General features: G+C 44.9%; 1 protein-coding gene across 2 annotated transcripts in view; it reads left to right on the top strand.

Moving 5' to 3' along the window:
• The window catches only part of scin (scinderin), a 214,812-nt gene that overhangs the window by 110,615 nt on the left and 86,124 nt on the right, over nucleotides 1-18,073 (top strand). For both annotated transcript variants that reach the window (XM_038797494.1, XM_038797495.1), the window contains 2 exons: nucleotides 7,615-7,707; nucleotides 11,472-11,604. In XM_038797494.1, the coding sequence (XP_038653422.1) occupies nucleotides 7,615-7,707; nucleotides 11,472-11,604 (226 nt within the window). The remainder of the gene's footprint in view (nucleotides 1-7,614; nucleotides 7,708-11,471; nucleotides 11,605-18,073) is intronic.

Raw genomic sequence — 18,073 nt, 5'->3', positions numbered from 1 at the left:
CGCCATAGTTAGGCTAACATTTACTGCCCATCCTTAATTTCCCTCTTGAAAAGGTAATGATGAGCTGCCTTCTTGAACTGCTGCAGTCCTTGGGCATGATTTAACCACTGCATTGCTAGCAGGAAAGACTAAAATCGAGACTCGTGCCAGGTGCGAATCAGTTTGCCATCTAACCAGCCCGCTCCCGATGGCAAGTTCCAGATCACGCCCAGATATGGCGAGTATATCATTAACCCTCATGTGCATTAATTTCCATCAAATCAGCGTGATTGAAATCAAATGTAACGGCCTCCGGGAATTAACTGGCTCCCCAGCGAGAAATCACATGGGCGTCATTTAATACTCCTTTTAAAAATGTGAAGTTGACGCAATGGCAGCTGAGGGGAACTGATGAGGTGAGAAGTCATTTCCATTTTTCCATGCAGCTCAAGGGCATGGGAGCTGTTCAGGGAGTGGGTGGAGGGTGGGGGGGAGGGGGGGGGAGGAGTGTAGAGGGGGAGGGGACGGAGGTGCCTGGGGGTAGGGGCCCTCAAGGAGGGTAGGCTTGGTTGGGGGGCTAAAGCATTCTAGGTTGGGGTTGCTCCTGGGCCAGGGGAGGGGGTATGACGGGATTTCTGTCTGTGAGGCCTTCAAGCCATCTTTAAATATTGTGGAGCTGCTGCCTGTCTATCCCACCAAACACTTCCAGGACAGAGCCCTGCTTTGGGGATAATCCTCGTGACCAGAGAGTAAGTGTGTGAATCAGAGGAGGACCCCTGAGCATGGTCTCCCTAATGTTCCCGGCAGGGGTCTGGGGTCTGGGTCACACACTTACCAAGCTCCTGCTGTGGCTTGGGGTGAGTGTGCAGAACAAGGTTTTCCAGTTCAACTGGCTTGGTAGATGACACTCTGAGAGAAGGCGGGACGTGCCTATAGACTTATCAGTGATAGGCAGCATGGTTTTGTGCAGGGAAGGTCATGTCTTACAAACCTAATAGAATTCTTTGAGGAAGTGACAAAGTTAATTGATGAGGGAAGGGCTGTAGATGTCATATACATGGACTTTAGTAAGGCGTTTGATAAAGTTTCCCATGGCAGGTTGATGGAAAAAGTGAAGTTGTATGGGGTTCAGGGTGTACTAGCTAGATGGATAAAGAACTGGCTGAGCAACAGGAGACAGAGAGTAGTGGTGGAAGGGAGTGTCTCAAAATGGAGAAGGGTGACTAGTGGTGTTCCACACGGATCCGTGCTTGGACCACTGTTGTTTGTGATATACATAAATGACCTGGAGGAAGGTTTAGGTGGTTTGATTAGCAAGTTTGCAGATTATACTAAGATTGGTGGAGTTGCAGATAGCGAGGAGGACTGTCAGAGAATGCAGCAAAATATAGATAGATTGGAGAGTTGGGCTGAGTAATGGCAGATGGAGTTCAATCCAGGCAAATGCGAGGTGATGCATTTTGGAAGATCAAATTCAAGAGCGGACTATATGGTCAATGGAAGAGTCCTGGGGAAAATTGACGTACAGAGAGATCTGGGAGTTCAGGTCCATTGTACCCTGAAGGTGGCAACAGTATGCTTACCTTCATCGGACGGGGTATTGAGTACAAGAGTCGGAAGGTCATGTTACAGTTGTATAGGACTTTGGTTAGGCCACATTTGGAATACTGCGTGCAGTTTTGTCACCACATTACCAGAAGGATGTGGATGCTTTAGAGAGGGTGCAGAGGAGGTTCAACAGGATGTTGCCTGGTATGGAGGGTGCTAGCTATGAAGAAAGGTTGAGTAGATTAGGATTGTTTTCGTTGGAAAGACGGAGGTTGAGGGGGGACCTGATTGAGGTCTACAAAATTATGAGAGGTATGGACAGGGTGGATAGCAACAAGCTTTTTCCAAGATTGGGGGTGTCAATTACAAGGGGTCACGATTTAAAGGTGAGAGGAGGAAAGTTTAAGGGAGATGTGCGTGGAAAGTTTTTTACGCAGAGGGTGGTGGGTGCCTGGAACGCTTTGCCAGTGGTGGTGGTAGAGGCGGGCACGATAGCATCATTTAAGATGCATCTAGACGGATACATGAATGGGCAGGGAATAGAGGGAAGTAGAACTTGGAAAATAGGAGAAGGTTTAGATAAAGGATCTGGATCGGCGCAGGCTGGGCGGGCCGAAGGGCCTGTTCCTGTGCTGTCATTTTCTTTGCTCTTTGTTCTTTGTGTAAGTTTGGTGGAGGCTTGGGGGATTTGAGGGTCCCGGGGTGGAAGCCCGAACTGATTGTTGGTCTCTCTCCTTTTCCAATTCCTTACAGATATAACAATATGGCTGGTATTGTCGGTCCTAGAGAGGCTGTCCTTGTGGTGCTGATGGCCACCCAGTCAGCCAGACGCTGGAGAATCCAGCAGCATGATGCAGACTGGAGATGGCACCGCATGTGCAGGGGGCAGCTGCACACCCTGCAGACCCGGCTGCCCATCAGACCAAGGAGGTTGCTCCGGTCTCCCCCCACAGTCCAAGAAGTGCAGTTTTGGTGGATTGCTCATGCTAAATTGCCCTCAGTAATAGCGAGAAACTCACGGGGGCTCATTTCTGGTACTAAGTGTCATTAAAGGCGGGCCACGATCTCACCAATGTGCCATTTTGCCAACGTGGGATCCCCCTGAGTCCACATACAGATCAGCGCGACCACAATGCGCCGTCGAGAAACACACCACCAATTGTGCCCAAAATGAACTTAGAAATGTTTCTGTTAAATCGTACCCGTTGTATTGTAGGAACACACACAGTGCTGTTAGGAAGGGAAATAATTTATTTTCTGACAGAACAATTCTTTGAGGTGCCAGGTATTTTGTGTACATCAGGCTTGTAAAGATACCTGGACCCTGTCATTAAATACAGGCAAAGGGAATACTAATTACCGTACTATTTTCTCACCACATTCAAAATGATGAGAGCAGATGTGTGTACATGAAAGTATTAACACCTGAGGCAATGTAATTTTTTCTATTTATGTTCACATTGCCAAAGGACTGTATGATAATAATAGTTTTAGCACTTAAAAGGATCTATGTAGCAAGCAGCCTTTGATGCATTATGCTGAACCTCATGGGCACTCTGCCCATTGTGGCCGCGCTGATCTGTATATGGACTCAGGGGATCCCACGTTGGCAAAACAATATTGTTTAGCTTTCCCGGCGACATGGTGGCACAGTGGTTAGCACTGCTGCCTCACAGCATCAGGGACCCTGGTTCGATTCCAGCCTTTGTTGACTGTCTGTGGCAGTGCAAAGGTATCAGTTTAACACAACTATGTGGACTCCGGAGGAATCAGCAACAGGCATTCTGACATGGCTCCAAAGGCTGGCAAAACATTGTGATTTGGGTCCTTCCATCTCCGAGATGTTAAGGGACAATTTGGTGAGCGGGATTAACAACGTGGCAGCTCCGAGGAAGGTGTTGGCAGAACCAACATTAGACCTGAAAAGAGCCATTGAACTAGTGATATCACATGAGAATACTGAGAAGAGGGTTCAGCAGCTCCAGGGTTTCATTGACTACAGTGTCCACAGTGTTGGGTGACTCCATACAGGAGGTCTTCACCCTCTCAGTGTAATGCTCACATGACCAGATCGCCTCCAAAGCAGCAACCAAGTACACAATGTTGCGTCCAGACTCAATGGTCAAGGGCCACCACAGACCAGCGTGACACCTCTCCGGAAGGTGAGAGGGCGTACCAGTGGCATTACCATGCTTGTGGTCACCGACTAAGAACCCACCCCCTTGGGAAGAAGACAAGGTCACCCCCGAGACATGGCCTTGCATGCGGCCCTGCCCGAGGAGGAGGACCTGATGTAGCTGAATTACATCACAGCCCCTAAAGTTACATCGCTTCAGATTAGACTTCAAGTCAGTAGTCACTCTCTGGTAATGGAGATTGACCTGGGGGCTGCTGTCTCCATCATTGGTCAACAAACCTTCCCTCGATTTTGCACAGATATTGTGCCTTCGGGCTTGCGTGATAGCAAGATCCGGTTGGCAACATATATCTGGGAGCCATTGAACATCATAGGTACCACCATGACCCTTATCAGCTAGGCGCAGCAGGCCGTCAGGCTTCCACTAATAGTGGTACAGGAGCTGAGACCCAACCTGTTGGGCCGCGATTTGCGCTAATGATTCCCAAACTGGCAACAGATCTTCTGGATGGGTAGCGGCAGCTTGTACGAGGTCCTCATCAAATAGCCAAAGGTTTTCCAGGAGGGCCTGGGAAAAATATAAAGGACCAGGGTAAGAATTTATGTCAACCCGGAGGCCCAGCCCAAACACATCAGCACAACCTGGTCCAGTATGCCTTGCTTGCAACGGTGGAAAACAAATTGTGACAGTTGCAAAGTTTGGGTATCATACGTCTAGTCCGATTTGCAGAGCGGACAGCACTGGTGGTTCCGGTGTTGAAATCGGATAAGTCAGTTTGCCTCTGCAACGATTATAAATTGACCTGAACAGGGCCTCCCACCTATGTGTGCTGGCCTGGAATCGACGGTGATGTTGAGAGACTGGTAAAACGGTGCCAAGCATGCCAGGGACACCGGAAGCTCGCTCTGAAATTACACCAATCATTTGGCATCCATAGGATACCAAATGTACTGGTCATGGACAATGGGACCCCATTTACTAGTGAGGAGTTCCAAACATTTATGCGTGCCAACAGGATAAGGCACATCCCACTGCTCCATACCACTGGTCCTTGAATGGTTTGGTGGAGCGGGCAGCTCAAACATTCAAACAAGTCATGAGAACACGGGTTCCCTTGATACATAGCTGGTGGGGTTCCAACTCCATTACCAGACCATGCCTCACTTCACAACAGACAGAGCTATTAATGGGCCGACACCTCAGAACCCACCCGCCTGGCATTTCCAAGTCTAGATGGAAAAGTAGAGACAAAGCAGAACCTCCAAAAGACGTACCATGACCACCGATACCTGAGAGGCTTTAAACTGAGAGATGTCGTACATGTCCGTAATTTCGGGAATGGCACCCAGTGGATTCCTGAGGCCATGCCCAAAGGAACGGGGCCTGTTTTATACAGGGTCAGAACCCGAGAGAAGCCCATATGGAAACACATGGGCCACCTCAAGGGCAGGAAACCCGCCTCGTAAGAAACCATGTCAGGCATTTCAGTGCCTCCACTGACCCTCATACCGCCATGCAGTCAAGAGACACACCTACAATGGGCCAGCATCTGGACTAACAGGATGACAGCGACAATGACTTGGCCTCGGACATGGACGCAGAAGCATCCAACATGAAAACCAGAGCCGAGCTCCTAGCAGCGACCCTCCATCGTTCATCACAAAAAAAAGTGATCGCCGACTCGATACATACCCCCAACTCAGCCCCAACCCCACTGCTGACAGAGGTCCAGCCACACATGAAGTGGCAAAGAAGCCCCCTCAGCGGGCCACTGGAGGGGAAACTTTAGTCTTGGGGGTGACGGGAGGGGTGTAATCTTCTTGGGCGTCCTTCAGGTTCGAGGATGACTTGCTTTCACTGCAGGGCAGTGGGTTCTGCAGTGGCTGAATAGGTCCTAATAACCATCATGGGGCTCAAGGGGATATCTTAATCAACCTCCCATGGGACTCATGGAATAAGAGCTTCCTCATGAGTGGACGAAGACCCGCCCAGCTGGGACTCATCTGAGTTATGTAAAAGCCGGCCTGGACAGGGACCGGCATTCCGGTAGTCCCAAATGGGACTTATTGTGCATATGCTGCCATTGTGCTATTTTCAATGACTTCAATAAACTTGCATTTATTAACCGACAACGGCCGCCTGGGACTTCATAGTTCTCCAGAGCACTAATTGTACAGAAACATTGAGGACAGAAAGTAGTCATCCTGTGTTCTTCTCACAAATCACAAGAGTGAGTTTGATAAAGTTTTGGAAATTAGTCACTTTGTCCATGAGCTAAGTCATCTTGGAGAATGTGGAGAAGTGGAATTTTAATTTTATTCTTAACAAAAGAAATGGAAGTAGCAGGAGGCAAGCAGTGCATAATACTTTTAATAAGATCATGGCTGATCTTCCATCTCACGTCAACTTTCCTGACTTCTCCCCTTACCCTTTCATACCATTGAATACAGTCAAAGTCTTCATTACGACATTTCTGAGTTCAGAAATTCCTCCTCATCTCAGTCAAGAATGACCGACGGCTAATCCTGAAACTATAGGCCGAATTTTCACTCAGGAGTCTGGTGCACAGGGCAACTTTCCCAGCTCAAATTGGGAGAAACGTCCCCAAAAGGCGGGATTTTGATTCCAGGGGTGCAGGTGCTACCCAGAGCCCAGCCTGCTTCTGCTAGAAACAGTGTGGAAGCAGTCATGGGGGCTGCCCGAGTGAAAAAGCGGGATGTTTAAATAGCCTGCTTCAGTGCTCTGGAACAGCATCCTGGTTACAATAAAAACACACACATCCCTCCCCCATTGTCCCTTCATACCCTCCGTATGCTGCCAACTGAGCAAAGGGTTGCTCTGATAGTACCAACTGAGCCAAACCATCACAATCACAAAAAATGCTGTCAATTAAACTTATGTCACAAAAGTACATAAAAGAACTGAGATAACAAATTGGTAATTTCATTGAGTAGATTTAAAAAAGAAAATCTGAAAGCTCAAGATGCTGAAGCAACCGGGTATGGAATCAATTATAGCTCCAAAAGCTGGTTAACAAGATGCTAAATGCTGCAAAACGGGGTCCAGCGACTTACTGATCCATTATTACTGATTGTTCAGCTGCATCACTCGAGGCCTAACCCTGGCCAGTTGCAATGCCTACCTGAAGTAAGGAGATGGGCCTCAAACCTATGCAAGCAATGGCCTTAATTATGTAGTTAGAACATGGATTACAATTTGAAGGGACACATCGCCAAAATAAATGTTACACGTGCACTCTAATGTGAGCAGCGATCACTTTTTATAAGCAATTATCATCAAATGAACTGTTGAATGCTTCAGTAAAGGCCACAAATATTTTTGGAATTTGTGCTTTAGTGGAGCCTAAGGAGCTGGAGTGTTTCCCTTGTCTTCACAAAACACCACCCACCGTGCACACCCCCACCCTTCAATCTTGTCTTCCTCCTCTTCCAGGACTCCCCTTCTACCAGCCAGATCACATTCCTGAAAAATCCAAACCATTATTCAAAGGCAGCTCACCAGTCGGACACAAATGAGGCTCCGGTATCATATGGTAACTGTTTGTTCTCTATTCCAGAATAGATGCCTGGCTGGTACACGTTGTCAGTCAGTCCTAACGATTAAATCTACCCACCCATCTACCAATTAATGGTCTGAGTAAAAATCTGCGGCAAGAATGATTTTTGTAAAATTATATTTTCATAATTTAGTAAAAATGCATGGGAAGCTCATCTTTGACTTTATATTGGTAATTGTCAATTTCCCAAACTTGCTGAATGTGCACCGTTCTCAGCCAGATGTTGCTTTATTTCTAACCAGTACTCTACTTTCTTATTTCAAAGTAATAGCTAACACAAGAACCACATCCTGAGGTTAGCTATCCTGGAATAAGTGTTCTGAGTGTAGTATACACAAATATCTAAACAGAGTTTTTCTTTTTCTCTTGCAGGTTCTTGGTCATAAACCAGAACTGAGCAAAGGAGACGATGATGAAGATATTGTTGCAGACATATCGAACAGGAAGATGGCGAAGCTCTATATGGTATTCTTTATTTTCTGTGCCTGTTCTTACCTTTACGCTCATTTCACCAACATGGGTCGGGTTGATAACATTTTAGTTGACAGCAATTTTCCAAAGTCATACTTCAAATGTCTACAAGTAGTGACACAGGTCAAATGATTATAATAATCAATACATTCATATCCAGTCTCACTGTGTGTGTAGCCATGATGTGGAGATGCCAGCGTTGGACTGGGGTGAGCACAGAAAGAACTCTGAGGCAGGTGCTCCTTCATCTGAGGAAGGAGCAGTGCTCCGAAAGCTAGTGCTTGAAACAAACCTGTTGGACTTTAACCTGGTGTTGTAAGACTTCTTACTTTGTGTGTAGTTAGAGGAACAATTATGTAAACAGTTTGGAAACACTGTCAATGCTGTTGCCAGTAATGATGAAGTAATTGGCAGACTGACAATCAGTAACATTGCAGATGATCAGAAAATTGGCAGGGTGGTAAATAGTGAGGAGGGTAGCCTTAGATTACAGGAGGATATAGATGGGCTGGTCAGATGGGCTGATAAGTGTGAGGTGATGCACTTGGGCAGAACAAACAAGGCGAGTGAATACATGATAAATGACAGGACTGTGGGAAACATAAGGAACAGAGGGGCCTTGGTATGCTTGTACACTGGTCCTTGAAGTTAGAAGGGCAGGTGGATACAATGGTTAAGAAGGCATATGGTATACTTGCCTTTATTAGCTGAGGCATAAAGTTTAAGAGAGAGGTTATGCTGGAACTGTATAAAACATTGGTTAGGCCACAACTAGTGCATTGTGTGCAATTTTGGAATCCACATTATAAGAGGCATGTGATAGGATGCAGGAAAGGATACAGAGGAGATTTATCGGGATGTTGCCTGGGATGGAGAGTTTCAATAATAAAGAGAGATCTGAAAGACTGGGTTTGTTTTCCGTGGAGCAGAGGCGACTGAGGAGGAGACATGATTGAGATGTATAAAATTATGAGGGGCATAAATAGAATAGACAGGAAGAAACTTCTCTCCATGGTGGAGGGATCAGTGATCAAGAGGCATAGATTTATGGTAAGGGCAGGAACTTAAGGGGGATGTGAGAGGAAACCTTTTCATCCAGAGGGTGGTGGGAGTCTGGAACTCACTGCCTGTAAAGCAGAGACCTTCATAACATTTAATAAGTAATTAGGTGTGTACTTGCAATACCAAGGCATACAAAGCTATGAGCAATTGGAAAATGGGGTTAGAATAGTTAGGTGGTTGTTTTTGACTGGCGCAGATGTGATGTGCTGAAGGGCCTTTTCTGAGCTGTAGACCTCTAATGACTCGATGCCGACAAAACTCCACCACCTATTCCCCATCCTAAAATCTTATTGGCAGCAATACAGAAATATAGGAGGTGAAATTGATCTTCTGTTGTAATGCAAAGCCAGTGATAATGAAATGGCAGCCCATTCTACACTCCAATTTTCCTTTGCACTAAGATCAGGATGTGAAACAGACTGCCAATTCACCATTGCCTGTTTGTATGCCACCTAAAGACCAATTTCACTCCCAAATTGCAAAGATGATACAGGAATGGACCTAGATTTTAATGATGGCAGCAAACTTGCAGACTGGACATCCAGCTGGTAAACTGCACTACATATCGGTGGGCACAGTAAATTAATTAGAGGTGTTGAGAACCCCACTGATGTTAAATGTGAGGGTATCACAAAACGCAGAAGTATAAGTTGGAACACTGATTTTTTTGGGGAATGTTTCCAATTAAGGGGCAGTTTAGCGTGGCCAGTCCACCTACCCGGCAGATCTTTGGTTTGTGGGGGTGAGACCCATGCAGACATGGGAGAATGTGCAAACTCCACACAGACAGTGACCCGGAGCCAGGATCGAACCTGGTGGAACACCGATCCTTAGGAGTGGATATTTACAGTTTGATATAATGTGAGAAAAGGTATACAAACCAGGGTGGAACAGTCCAGTCATTTTATCTTCAGTTAATAAAGAATATTTATTAACTTAAAAGAAAACACATGACAAGAAGGACCATAAAACACTACAACAGTTCACCTAACTACGCAGATAGCTATACACACAGTGGGCGGGATTCTCCATCCCACTGCACCTGTTTTCTGGCAGCGGGATCCTACTTCCTGGGAGCCGGCCAATGGGGTTTCCCATTGTGGCCACCCCCACACCGTCGGGAAATCTGCAGATGTGAATGCACTGCCGGCGAAGCGTGGGATCCCGCCAAGTAGCTCATGAAGTTATCCCTGTGTTCCCAACTACCTATGTTTCCTGAACTCTAAGAAACATCCATTTTTCTAAACAAGGTCCAATATTATATTACTGTAGGAGCTAAATCCAGCAGATAACTACAACCCAAATGTTATTTGTCCATGATTGGGAAAGCCATTTTCTGTTTGAGCGAAGGAATAACCTTCTCTGTTTGAGTTTTGTCATTTAATCAGCAACCTTTAATCAATAATATTTTTTGAGAGAGCCTGGTTTCTACAGCTGGATGTCGCTATGATGGTAGCAGCCTCTCCTGCATACCTGTCTCCAGTTGTCTGGCTATGGATATATCATTTTTTGATGTTACCCACCCTGTGGACATGGCTTTTAGCAAAGAAGTGTCAATTTGCTTATCTCTCCACTTTGATGTCACCTCTTTTATACACCATTGTTTTTGCCTAGTCACACAGGTGAAAACCTGTTTTTACCACTGGTATGCTAATTCACACATCAAAACACACCTTCAGACAGGTGCACTTATCAGTCCACTTGTATCCCCTTTAGTTTATCCCAATTTCATTTTTTTAATCTTAATTTTCCTCAATTGTTAACAGAGAGTGTCCTTGCAAGCAAATATTAGCTATTGGTTGCAGCAGTTTAGGATGAACAGCGTTTTGTAAAGTAGTTCACCAATTTTTTTATAGGAATCTTGTTCCTGCCATTATGGCAAAGGTGTCCTTTTATTTGGTGTACATGTAATGTGATAGAAAGAGAGCATATTTTGTGGGAATATGATAATAAACTAGTTTTCTTATAGCCTGACAAAAACACTACAATTTGTTTTACAGCAGCATGGGAAAGAGTTACATCTGATAATTGCAACCCTCTGTTATAACTGGAGATACCATGAATAATTCAATGAGTGAAATCCTCTTCCTTCAGTTTTTAGGCTAAATCTGCATGGACAGGAATACCTGCAGGATCCCATCCATCCTGAAGCAGATGCAATTTAACATTAGGGTGGAAAGGACATTGGGCTGAAGTCCGCCCATGCCCCGATTATGGGTCTTTTTCCTGCCCAGTTTCAACTTTTTGGTTAGCGGGCTCTGTTTGGGTCAGCCTGTCTTAGGTTGGAAGGGGAGTTTTGTGGGGACAGGTGCGCCAATCTGAAAGCTCCTTAAGATTTGGGGCACCCTCTCCCAAGCCACCTGGGAGCTGTGCCCCTCCTGGCCTACTCCACGCCCCAAAGGAAGATCTGCCTGCTGCCAGTCAACACTCAATTGAGTATTAAATGGCAGCAGACCTGTCAGAGTTGGTGGGGTGATCACCAAGCACTCGCCATCCTGAAAATTCAAGCCATAGAAGTATAGGGTGGGATTTTGCTGCCTACCCGCCAAACGGCCTAAAGTATGTAGCCTTTTGGCGGGGCTGCACGTTGGGACCAGAAAATCCGGCCTATAGAATCTCAGTGATATAACATACAGAAACATGAGCATTTATTTAGTGATGAGAGTTGTAATTTTTATGAAAACTTCTTCCTTCAGGTCTCAGATGCAAGTGGGTCTATGAAAGTGTCACTAATATCAGCGGAAAACCCATTCTCATGTGACTTGCTCTTGACTGAAGAATGCTTTATACTGGACAATGGAGCAGACAGAAAGATATTCGTTTGGAAGGGTAAGAATATCATTGAAGAAGGATTTGCCTGCCTTTTTGTCTTTGCAGGACTTGCTGTGTATTTCCAGGTTTTATTCTAGAACCAATGTTACAAAAGGTGACTGGTGTTGATGTGAAAAAGAATTTTCTCCCGTAGGCATTTTCATAATTACGTCGATGGGTACTTTTGGAAAGAAAATGGGATCTGTGCAGGGGGGCAAACCTGTCCCCAGTCACCGCTCCCATCCCAACCAGTCATAGCAGGATCCCTGCCCGTCACTAGCGGGAACATGCAAACAGCTCCTTTGCATTAATTTGAATGAGAATGAGATGACAGCATGGTGACACAGTAGTTAGCACTGCTGCCTCATAGCACCAGGGACCTGGATTCAATTCCTTGGTGATTGTCTGGAGTTTGCACTTTCTCCCTGTGTCTGCGTGAGTTTCCTTTGGCTGCTCTGGTTTCCTCCCACAGTCTAAACATGTGAGGTTAGGTGGATTGGCCATGCTAAATTGGCCCCTTAGTGTCCAAAGGTCAGATGGGGTTACGGGGATAGGGCAGGGGTTTGAGCCGAGGTAAGATGCTCTTTCGGATGATCGGTGCGCACTCAGTAAGCCGAATGCCCTCATTCTGGAGATTTTATGATTAAAGGACTGGAAGCCTGTAACTCCACCCCCATTATGCTCCAGTCCCCACAGTGGGAGCTCCACCAGCGGGCTTTGCTGTAAGTATTGCCAAGTGCAGTTCTGGTGTGCTGGACCCCGAGTAGGGTCAAGGGTCTTGGGACATTGCTCATGTGTCCCTTTGCTACTGCCAAGCTGCAGAGGGCGCATCCCCAAAGGGTCCTGGGATTTGGTGGGCTCGGACTGTGGTTAAGCGGTTGACTCCAGGACCCTCCCTGAGATGGGGTCTTGTGCCTGGATTGTACCTTCCACCCCTGATCAACCTGAAGCTCTTGACATTCCCTCTGGTCTAACCTGTTTAAACATTAAATGATCTTCTCACTGAACTGCTCTGTTGGACAGCTGCAGAGCAGATCAGACAGTTCATTGAAGATTCAAGCCAGGAAGATTTTCCTTTCCTTCACATCTGCCCCCTTAGCCTGCGCTTTTAAAACTTCTGCATTTTGAAGTGTCAGAGTCTTCCTGGAAAGCCCACAACATTTGACGCACCTTGAAATTCCTTGAGATCTTGAAATATTGAATATTCATTCAATTTCAAAGTGCAGTGATCACAGTACAGTACCTTTAACTAGCCTTTGATTGGCAGCTTAATTTAAACGCAGCTGCCAGGAGATTTGTTTATTTATCCTTCCCATCACATTTGAATACATCTGAAGCACACACATTGATCCTAATCGCACTTTTGAAAAATGACATCCAATAGCCACTTCAAGACTGCAGTTAGAAAAGAGGATGTGAAAGCACTTAGGAGGGATGAGGGGGTGGGGAGGGGGGGGGGGTGCAGTTGGGAGTGGGGGGTGCAGTTGGGAGTGGGGGGGGTTGGGTCATCCTCATGAATGCGTGGTGTAGGAGGACTGGAGGAGTGACACATTTTTCCCCTGATGTTGGGGGTGGAGAGGATGCCCTTGATGAGGGGCAGGGAGGATGCCCCTGTTTGATGAGGGGCTGGGGTGATCCCTTGTCAGTGAGGGGGGGGGGGGGGGGGGGGTCGACATCTGCGGTGTGGAGTGGAGGGGCCTGTCTCTGGACATTGGCATCGGAGCGCCCAACAGCAGTAAGGGCAGGGAAAATGGCGTGTTCACTACTATTCATATTTTTGCAGAGTCAAGCTCTAAGAGTATCACCTCGGCGACGCTCCTAGTGCCAGCAGAACAGTCCTGATACTCCGCTGGCGGAAGCACTTTAACTCTGGAATCGAAAACACTGGCCTCTGTGACACATAATTGATACTTGTGTTGTACATGTACAATTTGATTATTTGACAGAGCTACCTAGTCTAGTTTTAGCTCAAGGGAAAAGTGGTCACTGACAAGAATTTCAACCACTTTGGACATTGTAAACTTTGGTGTTACCACTAGCTTTCAGCTGGTGGTGCCAATGAGCTACAAAAAGACTTTGTTGTCAACAGCACCACCAGCAGGATATCAGTGCTGTTGACAGTGCAGTTAATACCCGGTGGAATGTTCCTATCCTTCAGTCATTTTGATTATCTTCATTTTAATGTGTATACCAGTAATACTCATCATCAAAGAATAAAAAGTAACAAATTGTGATTCATTTTTAATGCAATTTGAAGAAAATATACCAGTACGATTAATTAAAATAAAATTAACATGGCTTGAGGTGACAATCAAGAAAGAAAGATGTTTCAAATTTCACTCTATATCTTCAGGATGTCTCAAAGTCCCTCCCATACAATGGATGACTTTTTAAAGTGTATTTACCTTAGTTATGTGGAAAAATAATGGCCAATTTGTAGCAAGTGCATAACATTGATCACACAGACAGTTACTTTTTTTTGGTGGTGTTAGTTTAGAAGCTTCTTTCCTTGAATCTTCTTTGATCCTTTGGACTCTTTAGCTAATTCTTCCGTCCATAAAGCTCCTGGTTCATGTTTACCTCATCTTCCAACACTCCAGGCAAAGGATCACTTTTGTAATCAGGGCAAATTAGTTGCGATTGCAAGAGAACTGTGAAGCTGCGATGTTGAAAATAATTGTACTTGTTTAAGGTAGCAAGAGCAACAGGAACAATATTATTCATCCTCAAGATGTGGGTGTTCCGGGTGAGGTTGGCATCTAGTGCCCATCCTTAGTTGCCCTGAAGTGGTGGTGGGCCTTTATCTTAAGTGCTGCAAGAAGAGATTAAGCTGACTAATTCACTGTTTGAAATGCTGCTGGTCTACACTCCTTGGTCGACCTGCTAACTCTAAAAAAAAATTACTCTAACTTAAATGCTTCAAAATTTCTGATTGTGGAAGAGTGAGGATCATAAACCAATTTTTATATAAATGCAATGCAAACATGAGGTTCTGGTGCAAGGATATTATTATCCCACTCTTTAAAATGTAATATACAAGAGAAAACTGAAGCCTGGGATGACAACTGCTGAAAGACATTTTCTGGAACCAGGAATGTCTGAAAATGTGATCCCACATCCAGAGTGTAGTTCTTAATTGATGAGGATTTTAAGGGAGAAGGTGTTACGACTGAAGTGTTAAGCCTCCACCAGGTGGAGCCACTGTTTAATGGATATGGTGTGTATTCATATACTTTGTTCAGGAGAATGCTGGCTGTACACTCACTGATTATCATGATGTTTCAAAGGGGTTACTGATATCAGTTGTCTGTTCAGAAGTGGGGAAAATCACACTTGCCGGTCTTTAATAACCAACTTGCAAGTGTCCTATGGCGGGAGAGGAGGCAGGATTAACATGGTTATTGAAATCAAATTAAGAACAAAATAACAGGCTTGTTACGAGAGATTAGGTGATCCTTTGTGGTGATCTCAACCAACAGCTACCTGAACCATGCAAATCTGCAGGTCTTCAGAGTAATGTTTATTGTTAACTCTATCGATATGGGTGGAAATAAAAAACAAGGGGGAAAACTCCTTGGTAGGAGTAATTTACAGGCACCCGAGCAATATTTCCAAAGTGGGGCATAATATAAACCAAGAAATAATGAGGGCTTGTGAGAAAGGCACATCGGTAATCATGGTTGATTTTAACATCAATATTGACTAGATTAATCAAATTGACAGGGTAGCCTCAAGGGAGATTTCACAGAGTGCATAGAGAGATTGTTTCTGAGAGCAATATATTATGGAGCCAACCAGGGAGCAGGCTATTTTAGATTCAGTATTATGTAACGAAGAAGGGTTGACAAATAGTCTTGTTGTTCAGGATCCTCTTGGAAGGAGTGATCACAGCATGCTAGAATTTCAAATTCAGATTGAGCAAGAAAGGACAGAGTGCCATACTAGAGTTTTAGCTTTGGGCAGAGGTAGTTATACAGGCCTGAGGAATGATTTGGGCCAAGTAGACTGGGCACAGATAATTGAGGGTAGCACAGTTGATGAACAATGGCAGATGTTCAGGGAGATATTAAATACCTCTCAATTAAATTATTCCTGAGAGGAAGAAGAATTGTAAAAGGGAGAAAAATATTCCATGGCTAAACAAGGATGTCAAGGAGGACATAAAGGCAAAAACTGGTGAATACCATACTGCAAAAGCTAGTGGTAAACTGGAGGATTGGGAGAACGTTATAGGTCAGCGAAAAGCTACTAAAGGTAGAATCAAAAAAGCTGAACAATGAAAGGAAACTAGCAGAAAGCATAAACACTGATACCAAAAGCTTCTATAAGTATATAAAGAGGAAGAGACTAGCTAAAGTAAATAAAATCAAATTACTGTGGATGCTGTAATCTGAAACGAAAGGGAAAATGCTGGAAAATCTCAGCAAGTCTGGCAGCATCTGTAGGGAGAGAAAAGTGCTAACGTTTCGAGTCCGATGACTCTTTGTCAAAGCTCATCTTTGTCAAGCTTTGACAAAGAGTCATCGGACTCGAAACGTTAGCTCTTTTCTCTCCCTACAGATGCTGCCAGACTTGCTGAGATTTTCCAGCATTTTCCCTTTCGTAGTTAAAGTAAATGTTGGCCCTTTGGAGGATGATGCTGGTGAGGTAATAATGGGGAACATAGAGATGGCGGAGGCATTGAACCAATAATTTGTCTTCACAGTAGAGAACAATAAAAAATTTCCAAGAACTGCAGTTAATGCAGAGGAACTTAGTGCAATACCATCACTAGAGAGACGGTATTGAATAAACTAATGGGACTATAGGCTGATAAGTCTCAGGGAATTGATGGCCTGCAACCTAGGGTATTAAAGGAGCCAGAGATAGTGCATGCATTGGTTATGATATTTCACAATTTCCTGGATTCTGGAAATATCCTGGTGGATTGGAAACATGCTAATATAACTCCCCTATTCAAAAAGGGAGAGAGGTAAAAAGTAGGAAACTATAGACGGATGAGCTTGACCTCTGTGGAGGGAGAAGTTGCTGGAATCAATAATTAAGGAGGGGATGGCTGAACATTTGGAAAGACAAAGCTCAATCCACCATTGCCAGCATGGTTTTATGAAGGGTAAGTCATGCTTGACAAACTCGCTTGGGTTCTTTGAGGACATAACATGCAAGGTGGATAATGGGGAACCTGTGGATGTGGTATATCTAGATTTCCAGAAGGTGTTTGACAAGATGCCTCATAAAAGGTTGACCCAGAAGGTGAGATCGAAGGGGGTGAGGGTAGAATACCAGATTGGATTGAGGATTGGCTGACTGACGGGAAGCAGAGGATCGGGTTAATGGGCCCTTCTCTGCCTGGCGAACTGTAACTAGTGGGGTGCCGCATGGGTCAGTCCTCGGCCCTCAACTGTTTACAATCTATATAAATTATCTGCATGCAATCAGAGTGTAACGTGGCAAAATTTATGGACGATACTATAACAGGTGGGAAAGCAGGCAGTGAAGAGGAGATACAGATTTTACAGACAGATATAGATAGGCTAGGAGATTGAGCCAAAATTTGGCAGGTGTAGTTTAATGTGGATAAGTGTGAGACTATCCATTTTGGCCGAAAAAATAGTCAGGCAAAATATTTAAATGGAAAGCAGATTCAAAATGCCTCTGGGCAGAGGGATCTGGGTGTCTTTGTTCATGAATCACAGAAAGTATGTGTGCAGGTGCAAAATGTAATAAGAAAGGCAAATGAAATGTTATCATTTATTGCAAAAGGACTGGAGTGAAAAGTAGAGAAATATTGTTGCAATTGTATAGGATGTTGGTGAGACCACATCTGAAGTAGTGTATCCTTATTTGGTCTCCTTATTTGAAGAAGGATGTGGCGGCATTGCAAGCAGTTCAGAGGAGGTTCACCAGATTGATTCCGGGAATGAAAGCGTTGATGTATGAGGAGAGTTTAATCAGTTTGGCTTATACTCTCTGAAGTTTAGAAGGATGAGAGGGGATCTGATTGAGGTATATATAATACTAAAAGGGGTTGATAAAGTAAATGTCGACCAAATGTTCCCCCTTTGGGGAAAACTAGAGCAAGAGGTCACAGTTATAGGTTGAGAGGCAGTAGATGTAAAACTGAGATGAGGAGGCATTACTTCTTGTGGAGGGTGGTGATGTTGTGGAACTCGCTGCCATAGTACGGTGGAGTCCGAATCATTAAATGGTTTTAAGAGGGAGATAGATATATTTATGATTTTTAAAATGGGTTAAAGGGAAATGGGGCACAGGTAGGGAGGTGGCTTTAAGACCAGGAAGAGATCAGCTGCGATCTGATTGAATGACGGAGCAGGCTCAAAGGGCTGAATTGCCTACTTCTGCTCTTAATTTCTATGTTCCCATGGCTCACGGATAAAACACGGACCAATCCAAGAATCCAGGGTTGAATTCTTCACTTGGTGTGTTGGGGTGGTGGGGAGTGGGGGGCAGGCTGTGGATGGGGGTA

This window comes from Scyliorhinus canicula, chromosome 5, assembly GCF_902713615.1.
Source record: "Scyliorhinus canicula chromosome 5, sScyCan1.1, whole genome shotgun sequence".
Taxonomy (NCBI): Eukaryota; Metazoa; Chordata; class Chondrichthyes; order Carcharhiniformes; family Scyliorhinidae; genus Scyliorhinus; species Scyliorhinus canicula.
This window is presented reverse-complemented; position numbering and strand designations above follow the sequence as displayed.